At 43.5% G+C, this 26,196-nt stretch overlaps 1 protein-coding gene across 2 annotated transcripts in view; it reads left to right on the top strand.

Annotated features, from left to right (window-relative positions):
- Positions 1 to 5,053: 5,053 nt before the first annotated feature.
- tafa5l (TAFA chemokine like family member 5, like) overlaps positions 5,054 to 26,196 on the top strand; it is a 44,706-nt gene continuing 23,563 nt past the window's right edge. For both annotated transcript variants that reach the window (XR_009769309.1, XM_061686567.1), the window contains exons 1-2: positions 5,054 to 5,533; positions 24,438 to 24,587. Coding sequence is in view for 1 of the 2 variants with exons in the window: in XM_061686567.1 (XP_061542551.1) it covers positions 5,437 to 5,533; positions 24,438 to 24,587 (247 nt within the window). In the remaining variant the exon portion in view is untranslated. The remainder of the gene's footprint in view (positions 5,534 to 24,437; positions 24,588 to 26,196) is intronic.

The following is a 26,196-nucleotide window of genomic DNA, read 5'->3' as shown; positions in this document are numbered from 1 at the left end:
AGTATCTATCAGCATTTATGCAAGTTCTACTTTATAAAATAGTGCTCCCCACACACACACACACACACACACACAAAACACAAAACATGTTTCGCAAAGACTGTTATTTTTAACCATACAGTGACATTAAGTAGTGTTTTGAAAAATGCCGGCAGCGCTTCTAACGGGATTGAAAGTCCCACCATGGTGGATTTAATTACCGCTTGGAATGAGTAACTTTTCAACCAGTTCTCTCTCTCTGTCCTTGGTAATCAGTTCCGGGACATTAACGAGAGGATGGCCGTCCACTGGCGGAGCGCACGTCTGATCATTGAATGTCTGGAGACCGTTAAACATTCCTGTTCAAAAAACAAACATTCCAAAACCAGTTTCTGCATAACAATGCGAAGAAGCAGCAACAATGGAGGCACGTTTGTTGTAAATGTGAAAGTCTGCTGTAAATCTCGACGAGCCTTGAGGGTCTCGCAGCCGAGAATGGAATGATTCAAAAAAACCTTCCGCGGATCCCCATCCTAATCTCAACCACAAGAAACATCTTCTCCAGCGCACCGTACCAAACTGGCTCGGCGTGGTTCTCCTTGATTGACGCTTTCCCACCAGCAAACGCAAGTACTAGTTCTAGTCCGCGGCCAGCGTACCAGGCTGTTATTGCCGTGTCATTTGAGAATATGTCGCTTGAAATGACAAAAAAAAAATGAACATACGTGCCTTTGCTCTGGATGCCCAAGTATTAAACTCCGCAGTCTCCACTTTGCTGCAGAAGTCGCATTTCTTGCAGCCCTCGGTCTCCTCTCCCAATAAAATGGCCGCCGTATCGTGACCACCAGCCTTAAGCCAAGAACTGAATTCAGGAGACCCTCACGTCGTCCATTATTGTTTGTCTTTCTCCGACTGGTGCCTTCATTGTGGTATGTTTTAATATAATGAAAAGGAAAGCCAACTGTTTTAATAGACAACATGATTATCCATCCATCATTGTAGCTGCATTTAAAAAAAATTCTGATTAAAAACTATTTAAAAAAAAAAAAAAAAAAAAAGGTTTTTCAGAAATTTTGTTTTGTTTGGGTTTTTTGTAGCTGGTAAAAAGGCTTTCAATGTGCGACCACTTCAGTCAATCTAGAGCGATGACAGAGTTGGGAAAACCGATTGACTCGGCTTCATCAATCACACTTAAGCAGCAAAAAGTGAACTGGTCCAAACGAGTTCACCACATCAACCTCAACCTTTGTTTTAAAATGATCCTCATTCAAATGAAAATGAAAAAAACTATTTGGAATTGCTATCAGGAGCATGTTGCCGTGGTCACATCCACCTCGATGATGCAGTCCAATTAGTTTGCCATGCTTATTCAAGGTCCGAGACCGTGAGCGTGACTCTCTTGTCCCGCAGAGCGCAACGTCAGCCAGCGAAGCACGTAGTCTATACTTGTAAATAAATAAAATAAACAAACAAACAAAAGATGAGACTCAACCGGTCGGATGTTATTCAAAGTCCTTCGAATACAGCGCAACCTTACAGGAAGAAGAAGAAGAAAAAAACATGGCCCAGAAGTCGCAGAAAAACATGTGAGATTATATTTCTCTTTTTATCGTCTGTAAAGGATTCAGTTCGCAATCGGGGTTTGCCGATTCTTTGGCTCTTTGTGCAGTCACAAATGGGGTGCCGGTGATGACCGCAGAGGTGAAAAGGAAACTTATTGCGATGTGGGAATGAGGTACACACGTACAGTATCAGTACGGCTCTGGTAATAATAATAGTAATAATAATACAGCTGTGTTTAGTGGTTTTGTAAAGAGACTCCCCTCCCAGGCACACGGAGGACTCTCCCTTCCCACTGTGTTCATCAACTTGTCAAGTTAAGGTGACGTTTTGTTTTTATTTTTTATTGCGATATGCAAATATAGTGATTCTTTTTTTTTTTTTTTTACACTTGTATGACAGTTAATAGTGAAAAGAAAATGACTTCAAATCTAAATTGTGACCTAAAAATATTGCCTGTACATGTAATAATTGGTTTATGATGGGGGCATCATTAACCCTTGGACACGAAATCAATTTCCATAGTTTGCTCAGGGAAAACGCATTCGTCAACAGAATTGTTTGTTTTGTCGAGACATGTTTGGCCAGCCACTTGTTACTACAATCATTGCTTCACATAGGCTCAATAAAAATTGGCATGTGCCAGTCATACTCAATTTGTTGCTTCACGAGAAAACTGTGGAAAGGACAAACAAACCCCCAGTAAAAGATACGGATTTAAATAAATAGTCCCGATGAATCCTCTTTAAGGTGAATATTTGTATCCTATGTACACTTGTTCCTTGTCTACAAACATGCATACGATTGTAAATAAACCTGTCAACATGAACATGTTGCAGGTGCCATATGCGGTCCCAGTTGAGTCCCAAAGGCTGCATGTGGCCTGAACATCATCATCAGCCAGTTCGTAGCCAGGCCGAAGTTAGGACAAGCAGCAAACACGTCTCTGACACGGAGCAATGTGGGCCATTTTTCACCGTGTGACAGCGGTGATGAGGCCGTCGCCGTACGTCATCGTAAAAGCCATTGAGAGAGCGGCTGATGGCAGAGCAGCGCACGGGGGGGGGCATCTTCATCTGCTACATCTGCTAATAAAGTGCACTTTTTTTTGCTTGTCTGTGTGCGTGCGTCTCTGTGTGTGTTTGGGAAGGTCTGAGTTATAGTAATGATCCTTGAGTGGCAAGGGAGTATTAAATGGTACACTTTCACAAGATAAACTGTCTTTTGCAAATGCCCTTGTATGCACAACACACACGCACGCAGTATATTATAGTGTAACTTCTGTCGCCCTTTATCAGGCACAGAGCCATAGTGAGCCATGAGACTAAGTGCGAGTTTCAAATGGAGTCTGCGTACCTCACTTTGATGTGGTCTTTCTCCCACACATTCAATGTAAAAAAATAATGATAATAGTCAAACTTTGACAACTAATGGAAAAAAAAAACATTCCCAAATGTGTGTATTGTAGTTTGAACACAATCTGTTCCAGTAAAAAAAAAAAAAAACAATGAAAAGATAAAAATGTTATTCATTTGCTTCACTGGTAAACTTTCTCCACTAACTGAAAGCAATTTTTGAAGTAACATTTTGACATTGTGGACGAGAATGGCAAGGTATTACTGTTTGCCACATTTTTCAGTGTTTGAAAGAAAGCTGCAACCCCCCCCCCCCCCCCCAAAAAAAAAAGTGTAGGATTAATCATTGGATGCTCGCTGAACTGTAAATAAATCAAGTTGACTAATAAATCAAGTTAAACGTTGCTCTTTACTTAGATGTGTTCCGAGCCGTATTACGAGTCTGTGCCTTAGCTTACGTTGGGCAAGAATGATATGTGTGCATTTTTTCCCCCCTCATAAAATCCCGACTGTGGGTTGTATGATAAACGATGTCTTCTCGGCTACGTCACCTGGCGACTTTGCAGCTGTTAGCGTGTTCTTCCTACTCATTGTCCATTCAAGCTTCTTCTTCTGCAAGCCAAGCGATTCTTCACTTTCCTCGTGTCACTCAAAGGCACCGCAATACGCTCGGGTCGGCACCGTCCAGTGCAATCAATCAGAGGTGTGAAAACATCGTGATCAAGGAAGCACAAAAAGGTTCCGCCGCCTCTGGCGGAAGGTGGACTTAAACCGTGCATTTGCATGTTGCCGTTCACGCGACAGGATAATAGCTTTGTGTTCAACTAAATTAGCCCAGATTTACATTGGTGAGTAAATGTGACACTTTTGTTTTTGTGTGTGCCAATGAGTATTTTCTAATGTGAGATATGGACCTTGGATCAGGAAAAGGTTGAGAAACACTCAACACAGTCTATGACGCACAAAGTCTTCGTGTCAATAATTCTGCCTAGCAACAGGTGACCATGCAGGCAAACCTGAACTGAAGAAAAAGTCATCGAGACATTCTGTCGAGCTGCGTTGCTTACCGGAAGACGCCTAAAATCAGGCACATGCACGGACATTTTTGGAGGCAAGTGCTCAAGCCAAAAAAGGGCACCCATTGCCCAAATTATTCATACTATTCAGAAAAAAACAGTAGTATATATTTAACATATGTATTTATTTCTGTTGACAAAATCAACAGTCAAAAAAACCCAACAACTTGACGAACAAGGTGAAGGAAGAGATTGTAGATGGAAGTTCAAATGGCAGTTTTTTTGTGCTAAACAAACATGAGACATAGTTAAATCGTTTCAAATCTTTTTTTGCGCTAACCTGTACAACTCAACTGAAAAAAAAAATGAGAGGGAAAATAAAAATAAACTACGATAACTTGCTTGCGCAAGTCGCTCACACGCTCTCATAATACGGACGTGGTCGCAATTAAGCGATCGCATTCAAGCTCCTGTTCGAAGAGTGTCAGCAGACACCTGCCACCATTTTGAGTGCCTCAAATAAATTCAAGTAGGAGCATATGTAGCATTCTACCGAGGACTCAAATAAATGCCAAAACACTTTGCTTGGAATTGGCGACAGAGACGCTCATTTGATTTCATTTGTTTGAATATATGAATGAATTTTAAAAAATGGGAGAAAATCAAATCCGGCATTAGAAAACACGCTTCCAATTACTACCGAGTCTGTTTTGGGGTGGATTTTTTTCCTTTTCTTCTGCAAACATCGTTTTTCAATCCAGAACTATGGAGTAAGTGCCAGTGTCGGCGGTCCTTGGGGCCAACAAAGCCTCCCGGTGCCCCCCCTCGCTCCGCCACTGCATGACAAGCACGTTCCTCACGGCCGCGCGCGTGCACGTGCAAGCGCGCGTGCGCCTCTCGCGCGTTTTTCCGCCTTGAACGCCTTCGCACAACGCGCGCAAATCCTGTTTGCGCGCAAGTTGGCGCGGTCGCTTCCGTTGTTTTGGATGAAAACACGTGTGTGGAAGTAGCCTGTGGGGGAAAGAGGGAGGAGGTAGCCTTTATTTACCGCCTTCCTCCTCCTCCTCCTCCTCCTCTTCCTCCAGATCTTCTTCATCATCATCATCCCCATCCCCTCGCTTGGCTGAGAAGTGCACATTCCCCCCCACCCCCCTTTCATAGAGCGCCCATCTTTCATCAGAAGCACTCGATTCCGCCAAACTAGACCCACAGCAGCGATAACTTGGACACATCCGCTGACATTGTGTGCTTGTGTGCTTGTGTGTGTTCTGCAAGGCTGAATCGGATTTGCATTTCACTGAGGGAATTTTTCTTTTGGGAGGTGGTGGTGGGCACAAAAAAGGGATTTTTATTAATTTGCGCCTGTTAATTTCCCCCTAATCGGCCCCCTCCCTGGCTTTATTAGCATAAAATGGATGCCGTCGACAGGATGCGGAGGCGCCCTTGGATTAGCCGCTGATGTGATTGACAGCTGAGGGTGGCACAAAGTTTTGGATAATCCAGACAGGGGCAGAAAAGGGTGCAGGATGCAGTCTGGCGTGAAGACGCTCTCAGCAGGTGGAGGTGCTTCCCTCTGTTGCCTTCTGCTCCTCTGGCTCATCTACTCCCATCTGCTCCGAGAGGGTAAGTCTGCAGTCTTACTTGGCGTCCTGGGGGGCTTTGAACAAAACTGCTTGATTTGTGTATTTTATCGGGCGTGCAGCTGCTGCCTACTGAGTTCCAGACTCAGACTCCATAACCTGACAGCCTTTACAGAGAAAAAGGTGTCCTAAAAACAATCATTTGGGGGAGTTGTTGCAAATATGTCGTCGCCTCGCTGAGGTCGGCGGTCGTCATGGGCGGAGGGACGGTGGCAGACATCCATTTTTAAATCCAGCCGTCCATCCAGTCACTATGCACCTGTTTTCTACAACTGTTTATCTTGTTCAGGATCGTAGATGACTGGAACCCATCGCAGATGACTTGGAGCGAAAGGTAGACTGCGCCCTGGACGGGTCACCGGTCAGTCACAAGGCGCATATAGAGACAGACGCCCATTGGCACTCCCGTCCGTGCTGTCGCAGAGAAATGAACCCACGCTGCGTGAGCATCCCGTTACCGCCAGACAGGGAAGAGTAAATGAACCGACAGCTGTCAGGAGGACGCTCCCAAAAAAAAAAAAAAAATCTCCTTTGAATCGACAAAACTGCCCTTTTTAAAAAAAAAGACAATCGAAAACGAGAGCTATAGTATTGTTGAAGACCATCTCAACAGGTGCTTCATCCATTTTATGGATTCACTTGAGTTTATTGCTCAAATGCATCGAAGCGAATCGTTTTCACATTGTTTGGAAATGCCAAGAAAGGAACCCGGGGAAGGCCATCGCGCTGAACTTTGCCAAAGTCACCGCGCCCATTTAGACAGTGCAAACGCAGTGATCGGTGGAGCGGAGGCACGTGCTTCCGAGCAGCAAATATTTCGCCGAGTTCGCCTTGGACAAGTCGACATGAGAAAAAAAAGTTGCTGAGAAGGCGGCAACATTAATAAATGACTGACAATAACAAATTTGGAGTCGCCGAGCCATGCAGTGTGACAGCTTATTTTATTGTTAAATTGATCGAACATTGAACTTTGATCGTGTTTATGCACATTTTGACAAAAGGGCCCCCCCAAGAGGAACCACTTATTTTCACATTATCTCGAAAGGAAACATTTTTTGGTTCTTTTTTGGGTTGTTGTTGTGGTTCAATTATTATAATGATTATTATTCCTTTGGAAGTTGATGCAAGTTAAGGCCGGGTCCAAAAAAAATAAATTCAAAACTGCAATTTAAGTATCCAAGGGGAGTTGCTAAAAGAGTGTTATGGCCATTCTATCCTTTTGCTAATCAAAACCACGTTCAGCTAGTTCTGTCTTGTTTGAAGATGACCACAATGTACAACTGAATCTTATGAAACCCGTTGGACAATTTGGTGTTTGGTGTGGCTTTTGGAAAAACTCACAAAAAGTTGGACTGTATGCTTTTCATTGGACAGCAACAATTCTTAAATGGATGAAAGTAAAACTTGAGTTGCGAAATACCAAGTAAAACAAATTCACATTTCCATTTCCTGTTATAAGTGCTGGATCATAGACAACCACAACGCGTCGCCACCACAGGGAAATTACTGTATTAGCAGCTGTTATTGACACCTGAATAAACATTGATCAGTACTCTCTATTGTGTAAACAGAAAACTAGATGGTGAACAATGAACTACCGTAATTTCTCATGATAGTACGCACCCACAAACTCAGGTAATCCATCTCTACCTATGTATAACACGCACCCTCGAAAACAGGTTTTTCAAAGAGATATTGTGCAAAATATTAATACATTTGCAGCAACCGCGATGATAATCCTGATTCTGGCGTGAGCATCGGAAATTGACCATATTAAATATAGATCCGTAACACAGACATGACATATCGTATCAGAATGAAAGTACTGTGCACATTTTCCCCTAGGTACCGGTTTACGTTTATACAACGTGACAAAGTGTTTTCGCGTTCCTTATACCGTGCCCATGCATCATACGCTCCATCAAATTGTCGATGAATTTTTTTAGGGGAAAAAAAAAAATCCAGATTATACAAGAGATATGGTAGTTTGCTGTGCCGCTACAAGAAGGCACGTTCATTTATTGCTGTTTGTAACTGTTTTTCATTTAATTGTTTTGGGGCCGAAATTTCTTTCCCCCATGAAATTATGAACTGTTATTATGACTTTATTCATGCCCTATCGAGGTGGATGTTTTTGAAATACAGTTTTATCAAACCTGTGACAAAAAAACAAACAGAAAAAGGCTACCATTTTTACCTCAATTTGGGATTCCAAGACGCGGTTTGAACACAAAATGTATTTAAAATGTTTTGAGAGGAAAAAAAATATTGCAAGAAGCCAAGAAAAGCGTCTAAAAAGGTATTGCAGACAATGGTTCGTTGCCATTTTGACTTCCACTAAAGAGAGCATTTCCTCTGTCGGTTTCGTTCTCTGACACAAACATTTGCAAAATGATGTCAGAGATCACGGAATGGAAGTTTTTTGTTTTTGTTTTATCATTTGTGAAAACATGACATGACATTTTTACCTCAACCCCACTTTTGTTTTTATTGCGGGTCTTTGAGACACAGCACACTCTGTTATTGTTGTCTGGAGTAATGGCTTGACGAGGCTTCAGGTGAAAGGGAGCAAAGCAGTTTATTTCGATTCCGGGTGCAGGAAGAGCATCGTCGGTGCCTCCGGAGCGTTATAATTTCCGACCGTATAAATCTGTAATCCCGTAGTGCTTTCCTTCTTGAATAAAACATCCTCTGGTGCAATTACACTTTCACCCTGACACAGAGCAGAAAGCAAAAGGATGTTTTCTCTGCACTTTATTGGTTGCTGTCGATGACAAAAACACTCAGATTGCGCTGTCCCAGGCTTGGAAAAAAACAAAAACTGGATCTTGTTGTGAGATGTCGAACACGAAGTTTGGAGATTAGATCTTTTAATCAAGCTTTGGCCAGCAGCATAATTACCGTCTGGGAGGTAGAAGAGCGCCTACGCCGACGTATCTGGTGGCGTTCTGACAGCGATGTGAAAAATGAACCGGGCGGACGTTGAAATGTGCACCTTTTGCCTCGAATTTACTCGTTGGCACTAATATGCTGCCGTCACCGGCCTCTCCAACTCCTTCAGTGAAGAGCTTGTGTTCCCCTCAGTTATTATTATTATTATTATTATTATTATTTCACTGCACAATCATCTCATTAGTGTCTTACGGTGCAAAATTGTTTCATCAAACTCTGTGAACTTTACTCGCCCTGATATTCTGGAGTAAATAGAGCATGATTTTAGCCTTGACTACCTCTGTATGTCGCCCACTCCAACTGCGTCATAAACCCAAAGTGCATCATATTTTTCAATAATAATAATAATTTAAAAAAAAAAAAGCTTGTTTGTTGAATCTAATTTGACCTCTCCTGCTACTACAACTGACATAATTAATGACACATGGATAGATGGTGCGATGCATTGTGGTTGTCTATAACCCTGCATCATTCTTTGATGTCCCACAGAGCAGTGTTTCCCAAATTTACTGAGCCGAGGCACATAGTTTACATATTTTACCCCCAGACAAAAATGTCCAAAAACTACTATACTGAACTAATGTTGATCTGGTCCCTATTTACTCACAAATTGATTGACTTATTGTGAAATCTTGGCCTGTTTAGTTGGATGCAAAGCTGGTATACGCACAGAAATCGAAGAAATAATAATTATGGATAAAAATCACGATTTTTGGCCCAATGAAGTGAAACTGGATTATTTCCCGCAGCACTCTTGCTAGTCTCTCACAAGACAGTAGTTGGGAATCACTGCTATGGAACATCAGCGGCTCTTAAAATGATCTAATATATCATTGACAAACTTTGGACAATTGTAACCCCCCCCCCCCCCCCCCCCCAAAAAAAATAATATCGTTTTACATTCATGACTGGATGAATTATAGATGATTACGTTATGTATGTTTCTTATCTATATAAATTTCAAATCCATGAGTTATTACACATATTTCGATTAGCTCCACCAAGCACAAATTAGTCTTTTTTTTGTCATTGTTTCATAGGCAAGTAATATCTCTATAAATCATGTGATTCCACGGTCTAACAGTGAAGGTGTCTATTAAAAAAATAATAATAATCATAATAATTTTGCTTTGAAATACTCTTCGTTGCTTGATCGTTGGTAGGTTGCGTTCAACTACTCTGCTGAACGGGACGAAGGAGGCCGGCTTTGGGCAAAGAGGTGAGGCCGCGTGGCAGCGAGAGGCTGTTTTGCCTCCATCCACTCTGTAGTTCATCTGTCAGGCCAGCCAGGACAGGAAATCAAAGCGCAGCAGCCCTGTCTGTGCACGGCATCGAGCCAGCGCCCACCACGATGAATGGCCTGTCAGCTGCTCCCAACGCTGCCAATTTATTCAACGATAAATTTGGAAATGTCTGGATTCCCTCGCCGGACCGCACTCCCGATGCGAGCGGCGCAGTCTGAGCTGTGGCGACGGGTCGGCGCTTTGAGGTTACGCGGGTGATTTGTTGTGAGCTTTAGACATTTTTACCCGCATTAATTAGGAGGTGGACAAACAGTTGGCGAGTGAAACAGTTCTCCTTTAAAATGACTGATGGACACACAGATAGCTAGCTAAATAGCTAGATAGCTTGCTAGACAGATGGATAGATGGATCGATTGACGGATCGATCCATCGACGTTCTTGCACTGTTTTGACCGGAAGGGGTGTGCCGTGCACTTAACTGTGGCTCAGCCAAGCCGAACAGCCGCGTGGAAGTAAGTTAAACACAAAGAAACGGACACAGAGATGTGAAAATGTGACCCGCAACACAGTACCATGGTGGAATTGTCGGTTTTGGTCTCTGGATATAGCTAGCATCACGTGTGAAAAATTGTGACTCAGTTTAACATGGAAAGAGTGCATTTGTGTCTGTAAAATGTTACTTTGAAGATGACATGAATCAGTCTCTTAACAATTAGTGCAAGTTGTTATGAGCCCATCACATGCATACAAAATATAATTAGAATATGACACTTCATTTGTAATGAAGATGGTATGAAGTTTGAATATTTGTCGAAGTTAAGAAGCACAGTGTTCATCGTGCAGGGACGAAGAAGCGTGGAGTGGCTGATGTCAGGGCTACAGAGCACTGCAAGATCAACAGTCGAACAGCTTCCAGAAAGAAGTTGTTTCTCAGCCTGTTGGTCCTGCACCGGATGCTCGGTGGCCTCCTGTCTGGGAGGATGGAAGCGTGGGGTGGGTTGAGTCTTTGATGTTGCAGAGCGCCTTCTCTCTGCATCTGCTGGTGAAGATGTCTGTGGTAGCGGGGGAGGCTGCCCCAACGACAATCTTCTGAGCAGCCGTCCGTTGGAGTGCCTTCCTCTCTGCAGCCAAGCAGCTGCTGTGCCACACCGTGATGCTGGTGCTGTGGACACTCTCCATCACAGATCTGAAGAAGCTCCTCAAGACACTGCTCCCCAGTCCGCCACATGGCCACTTCTGGGGGGGGAAGTAGAGCTGTTGTTCTTGAGCAGACAGGAAGTGTTTTGGAAAGGTGGACCCCAAGGTACTTGTAGCTGGAGACCACTTCCACTGCTGCTCCTCGATGTTCAGGGGAAGTGGGCGCCTGTCCCTCCTGAAGTCCACCTGCATCTCCTTGAAGAACAGAAGTGAACCTGTGTGGTCTCTTTAGTGAGGCAGAGTACTGTCTGCCTCACCATGCGCTTTTTTATTAGCTGTTTTATGCGAGGCGCAAAACTAAATATTGAACACAAATATATATTAAATATATTAGCTTGACTATGGAAAATTGAAGCGCATATTAAAAGTGTATGAAAAGATATATTGGAGATGCGAAGAGAGACAGAAACAGGCACTTGCCAATTTGCAAAACTGCTCAGCCCAGCCCACTCAGTGAGGCAATCTGAGGTGAGGTGAGGGCGCTCACTGCAAATCCAGCAGTTTTTACTCTGAACTCATAGACATTTTTGGATTCAAAAAGAAAAACAATTCAAGCACAGACTGGGGGCTGAAATTGAAAAGAATTGTATTGAATTATTTGTTTCTTCTTTACTCTTCGATCCAGGTAATGATCTGCCTCCGCTGACAGCACATCCCTGTGCTCACTATAGATATAGTAGCACCATATTTAGCGAATTGTGTGCGACCAGTGCTGTAATTTTGCTCCTCGCATCTCAAGTGTCATAACAACACAACATAACACACTAAATGATTTGTACGCTCCAATTCGAGGATTCTGAGGCTAAAAACCCGATATTGCTGAGACAAAAATCTATGGTGTTATTTTGCTGTGGCGCACAGGCCTGCCGATGGGATTGACAGAACGTATCTAATGAAATATGACTGCCAGCTATCTCACTAAATTCTGAAGTGACTCACTGGGCCTTCAACATTCAGTCGTGAGCTGCTCCATTGACGAACGGCTAACTCGCTCCCCTCTACTTTATGGACGCCACTGTGTCTCTCAGTTCTGCTGACCAAATGTCATCTGGAGACCAGACTGATTTCATCCTGGCAAATTAACCTGTGTACTCTAATGGTTATTTGTGTATTATTGGGAGTGGGGAGTGTCTTTATGGAGCATCACAGTCACTATGTTTACTGTACAAGCACAGTTTAGTTGAGCCACCTACTGCCGGAGCTCGACTCAAGCGGAGTACACATGTCCCAATTTTTAGCATCTTAACTTTTCGAAATATAAGTAACCTCCCACATTGACTACTCTTGTAGTGGATTGTGTACTCAAGATGACCAAGACAGACTCCTCCCCTAAAAGGACTGAGCTGGCCTAGTACCAAGACTGACCTGAGAGAGGTGCCACAGAGCATCCAGACAATTCAAAGAAGAAAGAGTAGTAGGCTACTAAGTAGTAGCAGCAACAGTAGTGGTTGTAGTAGCTTGGAAGAGCTTTACCATCTACGATGGTCAGCCCAACTGTTTTCTGAGCAGTTTGGGGAGGAAAAATCACTCTAAACACACCCCATGGCCAGCACTACCCGATAATCGCTCAGGATGATCTTCTAGAGACATCCGGCCTTTGCTGACATGCTGATCACACGGCTGGGGGGGGATTCTCAAATTCGTCAAGATAATTAACACTGTATGGGTGTACTCCGCTGAAGGTATGGCTACAGTACTCACACTAGGCCAGTGATTCTCAAAGTGCGGAACGCGAAGGGTCACGAACACAAATGTTTAAACTGTGCATAATGATACAAAGGCTTTAAAACGGGAACTGTATCGGCCCGTCTAAGGTGCAGAGGTTGCTCATGACGCAAATTGGGGACAGCAACAGAGAAAGTGCGGTCCCCTCGAAGTTTCCTCTTGGATTTGCCAGTTGTAGCAAACGTTGATCTGTCGATCTCAGGGAACGCGCTGGAGTAGGACTGACAAGTACTGCGGGCCGATTTAAGTACAACACCTTTGCATTTAATCGTTTGTTTTAATATTCAAGTCAAATTTCGATTTAACTTATGTGCAATACATTTTCATTGAAGCACGATTTAAGTGGAGTTTTTCCTTTGAATATACTCAAGCACAGTGTGCATAATGTTCGTCGTGATGGTGGTACTTTGAGGACGAAGTGTTTTTTTTTTTGAGGTGGAACTTTGCCATTCAAACGGTGCCCTTGCTACAAGATGCATGCGCAACTCCTCTGGGCAGAATTTGCTCAATACGACACTGGCACACATTCAGAGTGCAATTCCCCCACCCCATTAATCCAATTGATTAATTGATTGTCGATCAAAGAGATTCCGTCAAAGGCCTAATTCAGAGGAATTCAGTGGGACCGAACCGATACCTGTAACTTCATTTTGCTTCAGCCCCTGTAAGCGTATTGAATGACTCGAAACCTTACGGAAGCAGGGCGTCTCCCTCCGAGCATTGAGGTGCGCGGGCCAGCGTTGACTCGCCGACTTTCCGAGAGAAATGGCCTCTTTTTCTAGCGGTCACTTTGAAAAGCAGAATTGCGTATGCAACGTGAGCACCGCTTCGATTACGACCTGGGCTGTAAACCTTAAGCAAATCACCAAGGCCCGCGGCTACGGGCCGAGGAGCTGTAAAATTACGAGCATCTTTATGAAACAAAATGAAAAGAATTGTGATAGCTAAATCAATTTGGCAGCGTACAAAGCTCCTATTTCACAGCAGAATATGAATTCTCTCTCGCTGTCAGCGTTGACCTCCCCAGTGGACGAGTGTGGCGCACCGCTCGGTGTATTTCTGCATTGTAATACTGTGGGCTGAGAGCGCTGGGCCCGAAACGGCTCCATGGCGGGCTGGGTGGTGCGCGTGATTAGTCGTGTTCCTTCTGTCTCGTGCGCTGTTCCATTTTCCGCTTGATGCCGTGATTATGTTATTGTCTGAGAGAGCCGTGGTTTGATATTAACGCTGCGCGTCACACAATCATGCCTTATTGTACTGTACGGTAGGGGCTTCGTCGTCTTCTGTTGCACGCTGCTTTCTCCGTCTACGCATTCAATCACGACCAGGGCATGCCGGAGGGCTCTCCGAGTGAAATTTGAAATGAGTCACTGGCTGCGCACTCTTTGCTGCATTACAGTGCGGCTTTTGGGCTGCCATGTTGCACATTCACTCTTACTCGCCAAAAGCGTGCGTTTTGCAACTTCACATGACAATAGCACTGCTGCGTGGACTACGCCGCTTCACGGCAACATTACGAACAAAACGGAGCTGTTCGCATTATAAACGCCGCTTAAATGCTGACAAAATGAAAATCGTCTTCCGTCGGCCGCGTAGTGGGCGGCTAATTCGAGTGCACTGGCTGGGAACATTACTTTGGAAATGCAGTGACAATTTGAACTTACCCTGTTGAAAATGTCATAGTCGGGTAACTATTTCAAGGACCTTTGGATGTTTCATAAATAAAAGTGGATTCAAACTACAGATCATTATGAATGAACTGCACATTTGTTCTTTCCAAAAATATAAACTGATAACAAAATATTGTAAATACAGAACAAGAATGTGTTTTTTGCAACACACATCGGTTATATCTACAGTACATATACATATATTTGTGTCCATCATGTGGAAAACATAATACCATGTTGACCTCATGGCAAATGTGCACAATTTGGACAATATCGCTTCATATAACAAAGCAGATGAGTGAACGTTCCATAAAAAAGTCCAAAGTTAGAATGATGAAAGTGTTCAAAAGTCAATCTTTTTTGACGTGTTCAAAAGTGTAACTATGAGTCGAACTTTTCAAAAATGCTTCAAGGTCATATTCGTGTGTCATCTTTGAGACTATGACCAAATGGCACATGAGCACAGAGAGCCAATCACAAGCACCGGCCTGAGAAGGTGAAAGTGATCTGAAAAAAAGAAAAAGCTTTTGCGGCTATTTTTCAAGTGGAACCAGAAATCTAATCATGGAAATGTCCAAAAGCAACTGTAATTTAACTAACACATTTTTCTCCCAGTAACGTAATTAAATACACGTCCATCATTTTGTAATTCAATAATGTAATCTCATTACATATAATTAGTTACTCCCCAACACCCTTCACATGTTACGAAATCGAGTTTTATCCCTACAAATGACAAAAGAGTGGTAATGAGATGTAATGTTGTGGTTTTAAGAACACTGTCCATCCACGTATCCATTTTCTAGCCCACGTCTCCTCGTGACGGTGGTGCCGGAGCCTCTCCCGGCCGACTTTGGGCGAGAGGAGAGGGACGCCCCGGCCTGGTCGCCAGCCAATCGCAGAGCCCATCCGCAGTCACATGGAAACTAGTCTTCTAAAAACCTAACATGCATGTTTATGGAACATATTACGTCATATTTCTGAGGTTTGAGGGGTTGGAATCTAGGCTCCAGTCTTTCTGTGTACAGTTTGCATGGACTCCCATTGCTCGGGTGGGTTTTCCGCGGCTAATCCGGCTTCCTCCCACATTCCAAAAACACGCATACGAAATGATTTGAACCAGAAAATCAGAATAACGCATAATGTTCCAGAGTCAAACTGTCGCAAACATCAACCTATTCAGACAATGTTTTAAATATGATTTTAACCTTCTTAACTATCGTTAAAGTATGAAAACAATTTAACAGCTATTTTATGGAACAAAACAATAAAACAAACACTTCATTGGAGTTTTCATGTTAAATTGTCACGGGGCTGTGAGTTGTCGCAAATGTGCCCCATCTGCCATCTCGTCTTTTTAACATTCTTCCTTGTCACACAATTTTAAAACAATCAATCAAACGACTTCAACTTTGATAGCAAGCGAATGTCTACGGTGTCGCTTGCTTTTACTGCTTTGAACCTGAAGCTGCTGACTTCAGGTGACCTCATTGTCTCACATTCTTCGTGTCTTGTTCGGGCTGCTGTTACACAAGCACGAAATAGCCAAGGGAAATCATTATTATTTTATCATTAAAATCAACTATTTATTTTACCCATTTTTCAAAATCAAATGCACACATTTGGTCACCCGTTGTCAGCTGCACTTTAGATTGCCTCGTTTGGTAACGTCACCGCTTCTTACCTTTTCGCCCTTTGTCATTTTTTTGCATCGATTATGATCAAGCGGCTGGATGAGATTAAAATAACATCTGGACTCGCGCTTCGACCTGCCCTTTAAAGCAGGTGCGTGTCTTTCGGGCGCTCGTTTTTGCGCCGGTGCTCTCCCGCCCGACTTGTTAAGCAGCCGAGGATCGCAGTACTGTCGGCGATGGCGCGCCAAAGAGGCCACGCAAACATGTGTCTCGCTCACCCGGTGTCCTCAGCGGCGTTACTCGTCTGGCGCTCCGCACGTGCGTCAAACGGCGTCTGGGTAATGAGAAGCACTTGGCCGCCGCGATGAGCGTATGCTCAGTAGAACGAGACCGCCGTTTGATGTCACACCGAGTCGTGCGGAGGAGACAGAGACGAGAGCCTGGTGAGGTGACCGTGTTCGTGTGGAGGTCAAAGCAAGACATGGAATTGCAATCTGAAATATTGATCTGTTGTTTCATCTTATGATGTCAAACCCAAATGTTTTCAGTCTATAGCCCAAGCAATATTTAACACAGTTCCAATACTTTTGGAGAGCAGTGTCTACTGACAGAGCGATGTCGAGATTTGTTCTAACGCTGCCTGCCGATGCATTCATTTCCGACCGCTTTCTGCAGTATCCATGCAGTCGACTGACAACCAGTCCAGGCGGTATCCTGCATCTCGCATAAAATTCCGTTGCAATAGGCTCCAGCTCACTTGTCGCTCAGAACACAGGATAAGTAGCAGTAGGGAATGAAGGACATCAGCGTTGGGGAACACATTGTATACAGTATATGCTGTTCAAACCTTAAGGTTCCGTTGTGTAACTGACACAGCTGACACACGGATGCAGCACTGTTTTCAGTCTTCTGTATAAATTGGTTGAGAACCATTTATACGTCCATGATTGTATTACTCTCTTCACTGCTGCTTTGTTGTTCACTGCCATTTTAAACCCTTGAGAACAGCTCTTCTAGCAAGAAAAGGCGCATACAAAGAATGAAGATAATCACTCAGACTTATTAGAGACTGATTGTCTCGCTCGTGGCGGGGAAATTGGGTAGATTCTCAGCGTCAGAGCATGAAGGACAAGTAGAACATCTCAGTATTGGAGTCAGCGCTTCTTGAATAATTAAACCAAACACAATACTTATTGTCATGAATAACGAAGTACACTAGATTTAGAAAAAAAATCCTTTTTATTGAATTGAAATTTGGAAAATCATCAGACTACATGATTTTAGCCCCGATATTGGCCCGATTAGCTATGGTGGGCAATTTCTCAGATTGTGCCCAACATATTTTGTCAGCAACGACAAAACCTCATGTAGTCCAACATAATCCACGACCAACCATTTGGCCCGACAACGCCAAAATGAAGTCTAGAATGTTTGTTTTATTTAATTTTGTTTAGATATCTTCCATTTTGTGTGACATATCAAAACCTCTCTTGGCGTCGACCAATAGGATTGCGTATTGGGACTGGCGCATTTGGCCGTTGTCAACATTTATTCACAGGCACGAACCAATGTTGACCGAAGCTTTAAAGCATGATTCAACAGAACGCGGGCATGTTTACGTACAAGCATTAGCGCTAGCACTAGTTTGCTAGGCTACATAACGTTTTGTTGCCTGCTTGCTGTAAATTTTTTTCCCCCAACATTGCAACAGCGATGCATTGTTTGACAACAACTTGTTGTCGTCACGGTACCGTGTTGTGTCCCGGTTGCGGTGACACGCTTTCTGGTCGCGGCTCCCTGACAGTGTTTGATTTGATGAGATAAAGCCCAGCGATCGTAAAAGACAGGATACGGTGATATCGGAACACATGTCACGTAGTGTTGCCACTGTCAGGCCGAGATATGGCAAGATTTTGTTATAGTACTCTGACATAGTCAGACCAAATTTGTCTTGTAGTCTGATGCAGGCATTAATTAATTTTGGCGTAGTTTGTCATCAATATTAAATGCCACTGTTCTTTTAAAACAAAAATAATAAGAGGCAGTCACAACCAGCTCAGGAGTGAATCTTCTTCCCAAAGCAAGGGACACAAATGACAATATGTAGCACGTAAAACTGCTTACTAGAATCAGAATCAGAATCATCTTTATTTGCCAAGTATGTCCAAAAAAAACACAAGGAATTTGTCTCCGGTCGTTGGAGCCGCTCGAGTACGACAACAGACAGTCAATTGGCAGAGAACACTTTGAGACATAAAGACATTGAGAAAAAAACAGTCATTGACCAATAAAGGGTTGCTACTTATCTGAACTTCTTCACCAACCGGAACAGTCCAGCTACCTTGATTTAACCTTTGCAGATTACCATGCCCTGGATGACGAAGAATCCACACAGACATCATTTTTGCCTGCCCATGACGCCAACACTGGCGTACTGTGAGATTTCTCTAATATAAAATAGGTGACTAGGCTCAATAAAATTAAGGAAACACTGTTCGGGAGTAGGCGGTGTGGGGTCACCGTGGCAACGACAGAGCTTTAATGACTGTATATTGTTCCTTTAATAACCTCATCATAGCCACTTGTTCTCCATGCTGCATACTGAATCACTGTTGCCCAGTTCAGGCACAGACATTAAAGATATTTGCGCTGCACTTCTCTGGTGAATGTGTCTGATTACAGTGCTGATATGTTACACTCAGACACGTTTGCCACGAGCTTTGTGATTGAACCCCTGTGTGTTGGCGGTGGCGGGGCAAGCTGTTACTTTGCAGGGGTTTAGTGTCTTGATGCAGTTATACACTAATGTCACGAAACTGCAAGTTGATACTGTTAGTCTTTGTGATCATTTGATGAAAGTAACACAGTTACAGCAATTGTCACTAGTCACTGATGGTGTCGTGGTTCCCTTGCCTGACTAGAGTTTTCACTCCGTGACAATATGAATGTGAGAATGGTTGGTGAGGCCGGCCATGATACGGATTAGATTTTGCTCTATTACTTTTTTGTTTTGACTTTTTTATTTGGTCATAAATCTTTCTGGTATGCTTCTGATTGGACCAAGACACTGTTTATGTGAGGTCTCCAAAACATTTCATCATGCTAGATAGTGTCGCATAGCAGGTGCATGCTTACTATTGAATGACATGATCGCCTAGTCCCATGAATCACATGGAGCTGGAATGACGGCGTGCAGGTGGTAGCGAAGGACATGTTATGTTACAAAGCCTCTTCCAACCTCCCCCATTCCCACAGCCCAGTCACTGCACAAGCCCTTGCTCGACCAGTCTCTGCCTTCAGGCTTATTGCATGAAGCCCATTCATCTGTTCAATAGAGAAACATAGCAGAAAGCACTGGTATTTCACATCACCTATGCCCTCCCAGCACCCACGTGCACAACAGGGCTCGCCTCAACAAAAGCAACGTCAGCGGTGATGATGGTCTATAGCGAGTGAACAGAATGCGAAAAACATCACATTTCCATAGCGAGAGACTCCCACTGATTGTCTTTTTTATTTTTCTAAATTGCTGAAATGGATCAGATCCAGACACCAAGCTATGGTGTTTTTGCAGAAGCAGTTTGTTAATGGGGCCACCCTGGTGGAGGTAACAACGTCATTATCTTTTTCTGTTAACTAGAGGCTGTTGGGGAAAGTTCATTGGCTCACTGAAATCAGGCAAAATCCTCAATATTTTTGTGATATAGTGGAATCTTAAAGGTTGAACACAATTCCTTTTGAGATGCTGGTCAATCTCCATTTTATTCATATTTTGAAAAAATGGAAATAGGAATACATCGCTTTCGAGTCAAACTGTCAACGTCATAAAACCTTATTCACCTCACAGGCAAAGTTTTAAGAGACTGTCATACAACTGTAAGAACTAGTCAACTGCCTTATAATAAAACCATATAAAGCTAATATCAAATCAATCTACAGTACTCACCTTCGTTTAAAGATGGAGGAAGGTATTTAATTTCATGCATTTTACTTTTTACCTTCATCCGTCCGCCCATTTTCTCTAGCGCTTGTCCTCATTAGAGTCGCAGGTGAGCTGGATCGCAGTTGACTTTGGGCGAGAGGAGGTTTACACTCTTAAAGCTCAATTTTCGGCTCAATGGTTGTAATCACACTTTGCCGTCACTGATACCCTTGTGTGGTGACGTCACAAAAACACATTAAAGGCCAAATTAATTGCATTTATTTATTTTTCCCACTTTTGGTTAGTTTTCATATTGTACAATGTCTCCAGTGTGAAAATGTTGCGGTTCAACTCCGCTCTCACCACGACTTGCATTTGAACTTCTCAAACATCTTGCGAAGCATTGACTCTCAGCACCTGCTCACGCCACCTCTTAAAGCATTGGTGGTGATCAATAACCTGTTTGGCTCTTGCCAGCAGTGCCCATTTCATTCCTTGGAACTTTTTTTCGTGTCCTCTGGGCCAAAGAGGAAAAGAACCATCCGGACTGTTATGGACGCAAAGTTCAAAAGCCGGCATCTGTGATGGTATGGGGCTGTGTTGGTGCCAATGGCATGGGTAACTTACACATGTGTGAAGGCACCATTAATGCTGAAAGGTACATACAGGTTTTGGAGAAACATATGCTGCCATCCAAGCAACGTCTTTTTCACGGACGCCCCTGCTTATTTCAGCAAGACAATGCCAAACCACATTCTGCACGTGTGACAACCCGCGTGGCTTCGTAGTAAAAGAGTGCGGGTACTTGACTGGCCTGCCTGCAGTCCAGACCCGTCTCCCATTGAAAATGTGCGGCGCATTATGAAGCGTAAAATACGACAACGGGGACCCCGGACTGTTGGAACAGCTGAAGCTGTACATCGAGCAAGAATGGTAAAGAATTCCACCTACAAAGCTTCAACAATTAGTGTCCTCAGTTCCCAAACGTTTATTAAATGTTGTTAAAAGAAAAGGTGTCGTAACACAGTGGTAAACATGACCCTGTCCCAGCTTTTTGGGAACGTGTTGCAGCCATAGAATTATACAGTTAATGATTATTTGCTAAAAACAATCAAGTTTATCAGTTTGAACATTAAATATCTTGTCTGTAGTGTATTCAATTAAATATAGGTTGAACATGATTTGCAAATCATAGGCTCCAGCACGCCCGCGACCCTAGTGAGGATAAGCGGCTCAGAAAATGGATGGATGGATGGATGATTTGCAAATCATTGTCTTCTGTTTTCATTTGTGTTAACACGACGTCCCAACTTCATTGGAATTGAGGTTGTACACACAGCACCCCAAATTGACAGAAAAAAAGGAATTGTTGAAATTTTTGCAGATTTATTAAAAAAGAGAAACGGAAATATCACACAGCCATAAGTATTCAGACCCTTTGCTCAGTATTTAGTAGAAGTACCCTTTTGAGATAATACAGCCTTGAGCCTTTTTGGGAATGATGCAACAAGTTTTCACACGGGGATTTGGGGATCCTCTGCCATTCCTCCTTGCAGATCCTCTCCAGTTCTGTCAGGTTGGATGGTGAAGGTTGGTGGGCAACCATTTTCAGGTCTCTCCAGAGATGCTCAATTGGGTTTAAGTCAGGGCTCTGGCTGGGCCATTCAAAAACAATCACGGAGTTGTTCTGAAGCTACTCCTTCGGTATTTTAGCTGTGTGCTTAGGGTCATTGTCTTGTTAGAAGGTGAACCTTCTGCCCAGTCTGAGGTCCTGAGCACTCTGGAGAAGGTTTTCGTCCAGGATATCCCTGTACTTGGCTGCATTCATCTTTCCTTCGATTGCAACCAGTTGTCCTGTCCCTGCAGCTGAACCCCCCCCCCCCCCCACAGCATGATGCTGACACCACCGTGCTTCACTGTTGGGACTGGATTGGACAGGTGGTGAGCAATGCCTGGTTTTCTCCACACTTACTGCTTGGAATTAAGGCCAAAAAGTTTTATCTTGTTCTCATCAGACCAGAGAATCTTATTTCTCACCAGCTTGGAGTCCTTCAGGTGGTTTAGCAAACTCCATGCGGGCTTTCATGCGTCTTGCACTGAGGAGAGGCCACTCTGCCATAAAGCCCCGACTGGTGGAGGGCTGCAGCGATGGTTGACTTTCTAGAACTTTCTCCCATCTCTGAGCTGCATCTTTGGAGCTCAGCCACAGTGATCTTTGGGTTCTTCTTTACTTCTCTCACCAAGGCTCTTCTCCCCCAATTGCTCAGTTTGGCTGGAGGGCCAGTTCTACGAAGGGTTTCTGGTCGTCCCAAACGTCTTTCATTTCAGGATTATGGAGGCAACTGTGCTCAGCAGAAACCTTTTTGTAAACTTGGCCCGATCTGTGCCTTGCCACAATTCTGGCTCTTAGCTCTTCAGGCAGTTCCTTTGACCTCATGATTCTCATTTGCTCTGACAAGCACTGTGAGGTGTAAGGTCTTATATGGACAGGGGTGTGGCTTTCCTAATCAGGTCCAATCAGTATCATCAAACACAGCTGGACTCCAATGAAGGTGTAGAACCATCTCAAAGATGATCAAAGGAAATGGACAGCAACAGAGTTCAATATATGAGTGTCACAGCAAAGGGTCTGAATACTTATGGCTGTGTGATATTTCACTTTCTTTTTTAGTAAATCTGCAAAAAAATTCAATAATTCAATTTTTGTTCTGTCAATATGGGATGCTGTGTGTACATTAATGAGGAAAAAATTGAAAAATGATTTTAGAAAATGCCTGCAATATAACAATGAGAGAAAAATATAAGAGGGTGTGAATACTTTCCGCACCCACTGTAAATGTTGTGATGCCCTTAATTTAAGGCTGCCGCAAAACCTCCTCCTGTGATTTCACCTGAAAAAATCTTGTATGGTAGAAAATGTGTCGTCTACAACCTGAGAACTGATGCATCTCGTCTCCCAAATGTCACTTCCTGTGATTACATCGTGGTTATTCATAGAACACGATGACAATTAGCGACTAATGGCTCTCTTAAATGCACCGGCAAGGCTACATAAAAGACAATTAAACACCTTCCCTCTGGTTTTGTAAGTCATTTAATTGACAGAACAACTGTCTTCATGTTTAATGCTCAGAAGAGCTGTGAGCTTGCAAAGGCTACAAAGGGAAGAGGGTTGGGGGGTAATCATCATCTCCCCCAATTGCGTCTTTCCTGTGGCCGCTGGACAAAGTGATCTTTGAAAAACATGTCCGATCGGCCCTCGTCTCCGAGACAGCGCCGAGCAAATATTTTGAACCGACGCTGTTGTTTGTCTGGTGATGACATCGTCATTGTAATTAGGATCATGGGAAAGTTTGGAGAGCTCAATCACGCTCCCAGTTTCAACATTTCACACCAGAGCTATTTAGCCTTTTTCCTCTTGACATTTCAGACTCAAAGGTTTGCGAGCTAATTGTTTACATTAGATTTGCAGGGATCTACCATTATTTTTATCTGTGATAATTCTGCATTGGTCATATGGTGGGTTGGGCATCATAATTGATTCCTCTATGGTTTGATTAAGAATTCTGTTGATCGTGTGAAAATGGAGTGCACTACTTGACCGCAACCAGCAGAGGCGTTGCTGCTGATTTATAAATAATATTTGTAAGATACAAATGCTATGCTTTGGGCAGTTACTGTGTTCAACATAAAAGAGTACGGCCCCTTTGAACGTGAGATTTGAACTATTTTCTCAGTGAACACAAGAACCTTTCCCAAAATGTTGATGACGGTTACACTGACTGTGAATTGGAATTTTAAAATCTAAAATTTACCTTTGCTAGACTTCCAGTCACGTGTACTCATTTTATCTTTGTGATCATTTGGAAGGAACAGCCCATATTTGTTGAGTATTTTATAGTTTAGTAGAGAAAGTATTGGTTCTAAAAGGAAACACAAGCTTTTCAAACCAGTAAAATGAATGATGATGTAGAGCAATATGTTCTGAAATAAGTTACGCATGTCTGTGTTGTTTCGTTTGTTGCTGTTTGACCAAGAAATCAGTTTCCTGATATGTAAACTACGCTACTGAATTTAATTTACAGTATGTGTATGTGGCTCACTTTTTTTTTCAGGAGCAAAAAAGAAAACATACAAAAAAACAATTTGCTGAAATAGGACTGTATTTCATTCAAACGGCATAAATGGCGAAGGCCGCTATTTGACAAAAATCTCTTTCACTTTTTCTTCTTTCCTTTTTGAAGGATAATTGCTTGACGAGCTCCAATCTGAGAATTAGTATCTCAGACTTTTTTCATTACAGATTACAATGAAGTCCAATTTCAGACCCTTTAGGCGACATTTGTAACAAACTAAACACTTATAGTAAATCAAAGAGGCATGCAAGCCATGTGTTTTTCGCCATGTTTGGGAGCAATGAAATCACTCGTTCCTATTTGAGACTTTAGACGAGCTGCTCGCTTGGCCTTCCAACACCACTTGTTTCTCTGCAATGTGTCCATTACAGACTCATTACGCTAATGCACTCTGCTGTGTTTCCCAGGCCAGTTGGCGGTGGGAACCTGCGAGATAGTGATGCTCAACAGGGACAGCAGCGTTCCCAGACGGACCGTCGCCAGGCAGACGGCCCGCTGCGCCTGCCGGAGAGGTCAGATCGCCGGCACCACACGGGCGAGGCCAGCGTGTGTTGATGGTATGTGGACAATCAGGTTCTAGTGCAGTCTGTTTTCTCAATGGAGGGCACACATCATAGACATTTACAAATATAGATATAGATATTTTTAAGTTGGCTGAAGAAATTCTTCTGTTGCTTTTGAAGATTTATTTTTAGGGTCATTATCCATCTCTCCTATTAATTTTGTAGCATCAGAATCAGAATCATCTTTATTTGCCAAGTATGTTCAAAAAAAGAATTTGTCTCCGGTAGTTGGAGCCGCTCTAGTACGACAACAGACGGTCAATTGACAGAGAACACTTTGGAGACATAAAGACATTGACAAAAAACAGTCAGTGAGCAATAAAGGGTTAATAGTTATCTGGTAATGCCAGTACATTTTTATTTTATTTTGACAATTGTGCAAAAAGATGCAGAGTCCTCTAGCACTTAGAGCAGTTCGAATGACTAATATTGCAATAGTCCGGTGCAATGACCATTGTGCAAAGGGCGCCAAGACTTCAAGGAGTGTATGCAGTTTGAAGTGACGGTTAGCGCGATCTTCTGGACAATGTCGATTGTGCAAATGTTGCAGATACTGCTCAGTCGGTGTGCAAGTGGGGCAGATGCTACTCTGGCATGAGTGGCCAGTATTGCTCAACAACAGATATGCAAATAGTGCAGCGTGGGGAGACTACTACAGCGAGTGCATAAGTAATGTATAATTGGCCTCACAGAAATGTGAAAACAAACTCAGACAAAAGAAATTGGCAGCATGTTGCAATGGAATTGTAGGTTAACTGTTTAAGAAGTTGATTGCAAGAGGGAAGAAGCTGTTGGAACGTCTGCTAGTTCCAGTTTGCATTGATCAGTAGCGCCTACCTGAGGGAAGGAGCTGGAAGAGCCGGTGACCGGGAAACGGAGGGTCTGAGAGGATTTTGCACGCTCTTGTCTTTGTTCTGGCAGCGTGCAAGTCCTCAACGGTGGGTAGAGGGGGTAGCGACAATCCTTTCAGCAATTTTGATTGTCCGTTGCAGTCGGAGTTTGTCCTTTTTTGTAGCAGCGCCAAACTAGACTGTGATGGAAGAACACAGGACCGATTCGATGACCGCTGTATAGAACCGCCTCAGCAGCTCCTGTGGCAGGCTATGCTTTCTCATCCTCTGCTGGGCCTTTTTGAGGACGGAGTTGATGTTGGTCGCCCACTTCAGGTCCTGAGAGACTTTAATTCCCTGGAACCTGAAGGTCTCGACAGTTGACACAAGGCAGCTGGACAACGTGATGCCACCTGAAGTCCACGATCATCTCTACAGTCTTGAGCATGTTCAGCTCCAGGTTGCGTCGGCTGCACCGCAGCTCCGGCCGCTCCGCTTCCTGTCGATATGCAGACTCGTCATCGTCCTTGATGAGGCTGATGACAGTGGTGTCATCTGCAAACTTCAGGAGTTTGACAGCCGGGTGCGTTGAGGTGCAGTCGTTCACACAACCTTAGGGCACCCCAGTGGTGATGCTGCGTGTGGATGAGGTGGCCTCCCCCAGCCTGACCTGCTGTGTCCTGCCCGTCAGGAAGCTGTAAATCCACTGGCAGATGGCAGGTGAGACGCTGAGCTGGAGAAGCTTGGATGAAAGGAGTTCAGGGATGATGGTG

Source organism: Phycodurus eques, chromosome 1 (assembly GCF_024500275.1).
Source record: "Phycodurus eques isolate BA_2022a chromosome 1, UOR_Pequ_1.1, whole genome shotgun sequence".
In the NCBI taxonomy this organism is placed as follows: domain Eukaryota; kingdom Metazoa; phylum Chordata; class Actinopteri; order Syngnathiformes; family Syngnathidae; genus Phycodurus; species Phycodurus eques.
The sequence above is the reverse complement of the archived record's forward strand: the minus strand, read 5'-3'. Positions and strand labels throughout refer to the sequence as shown.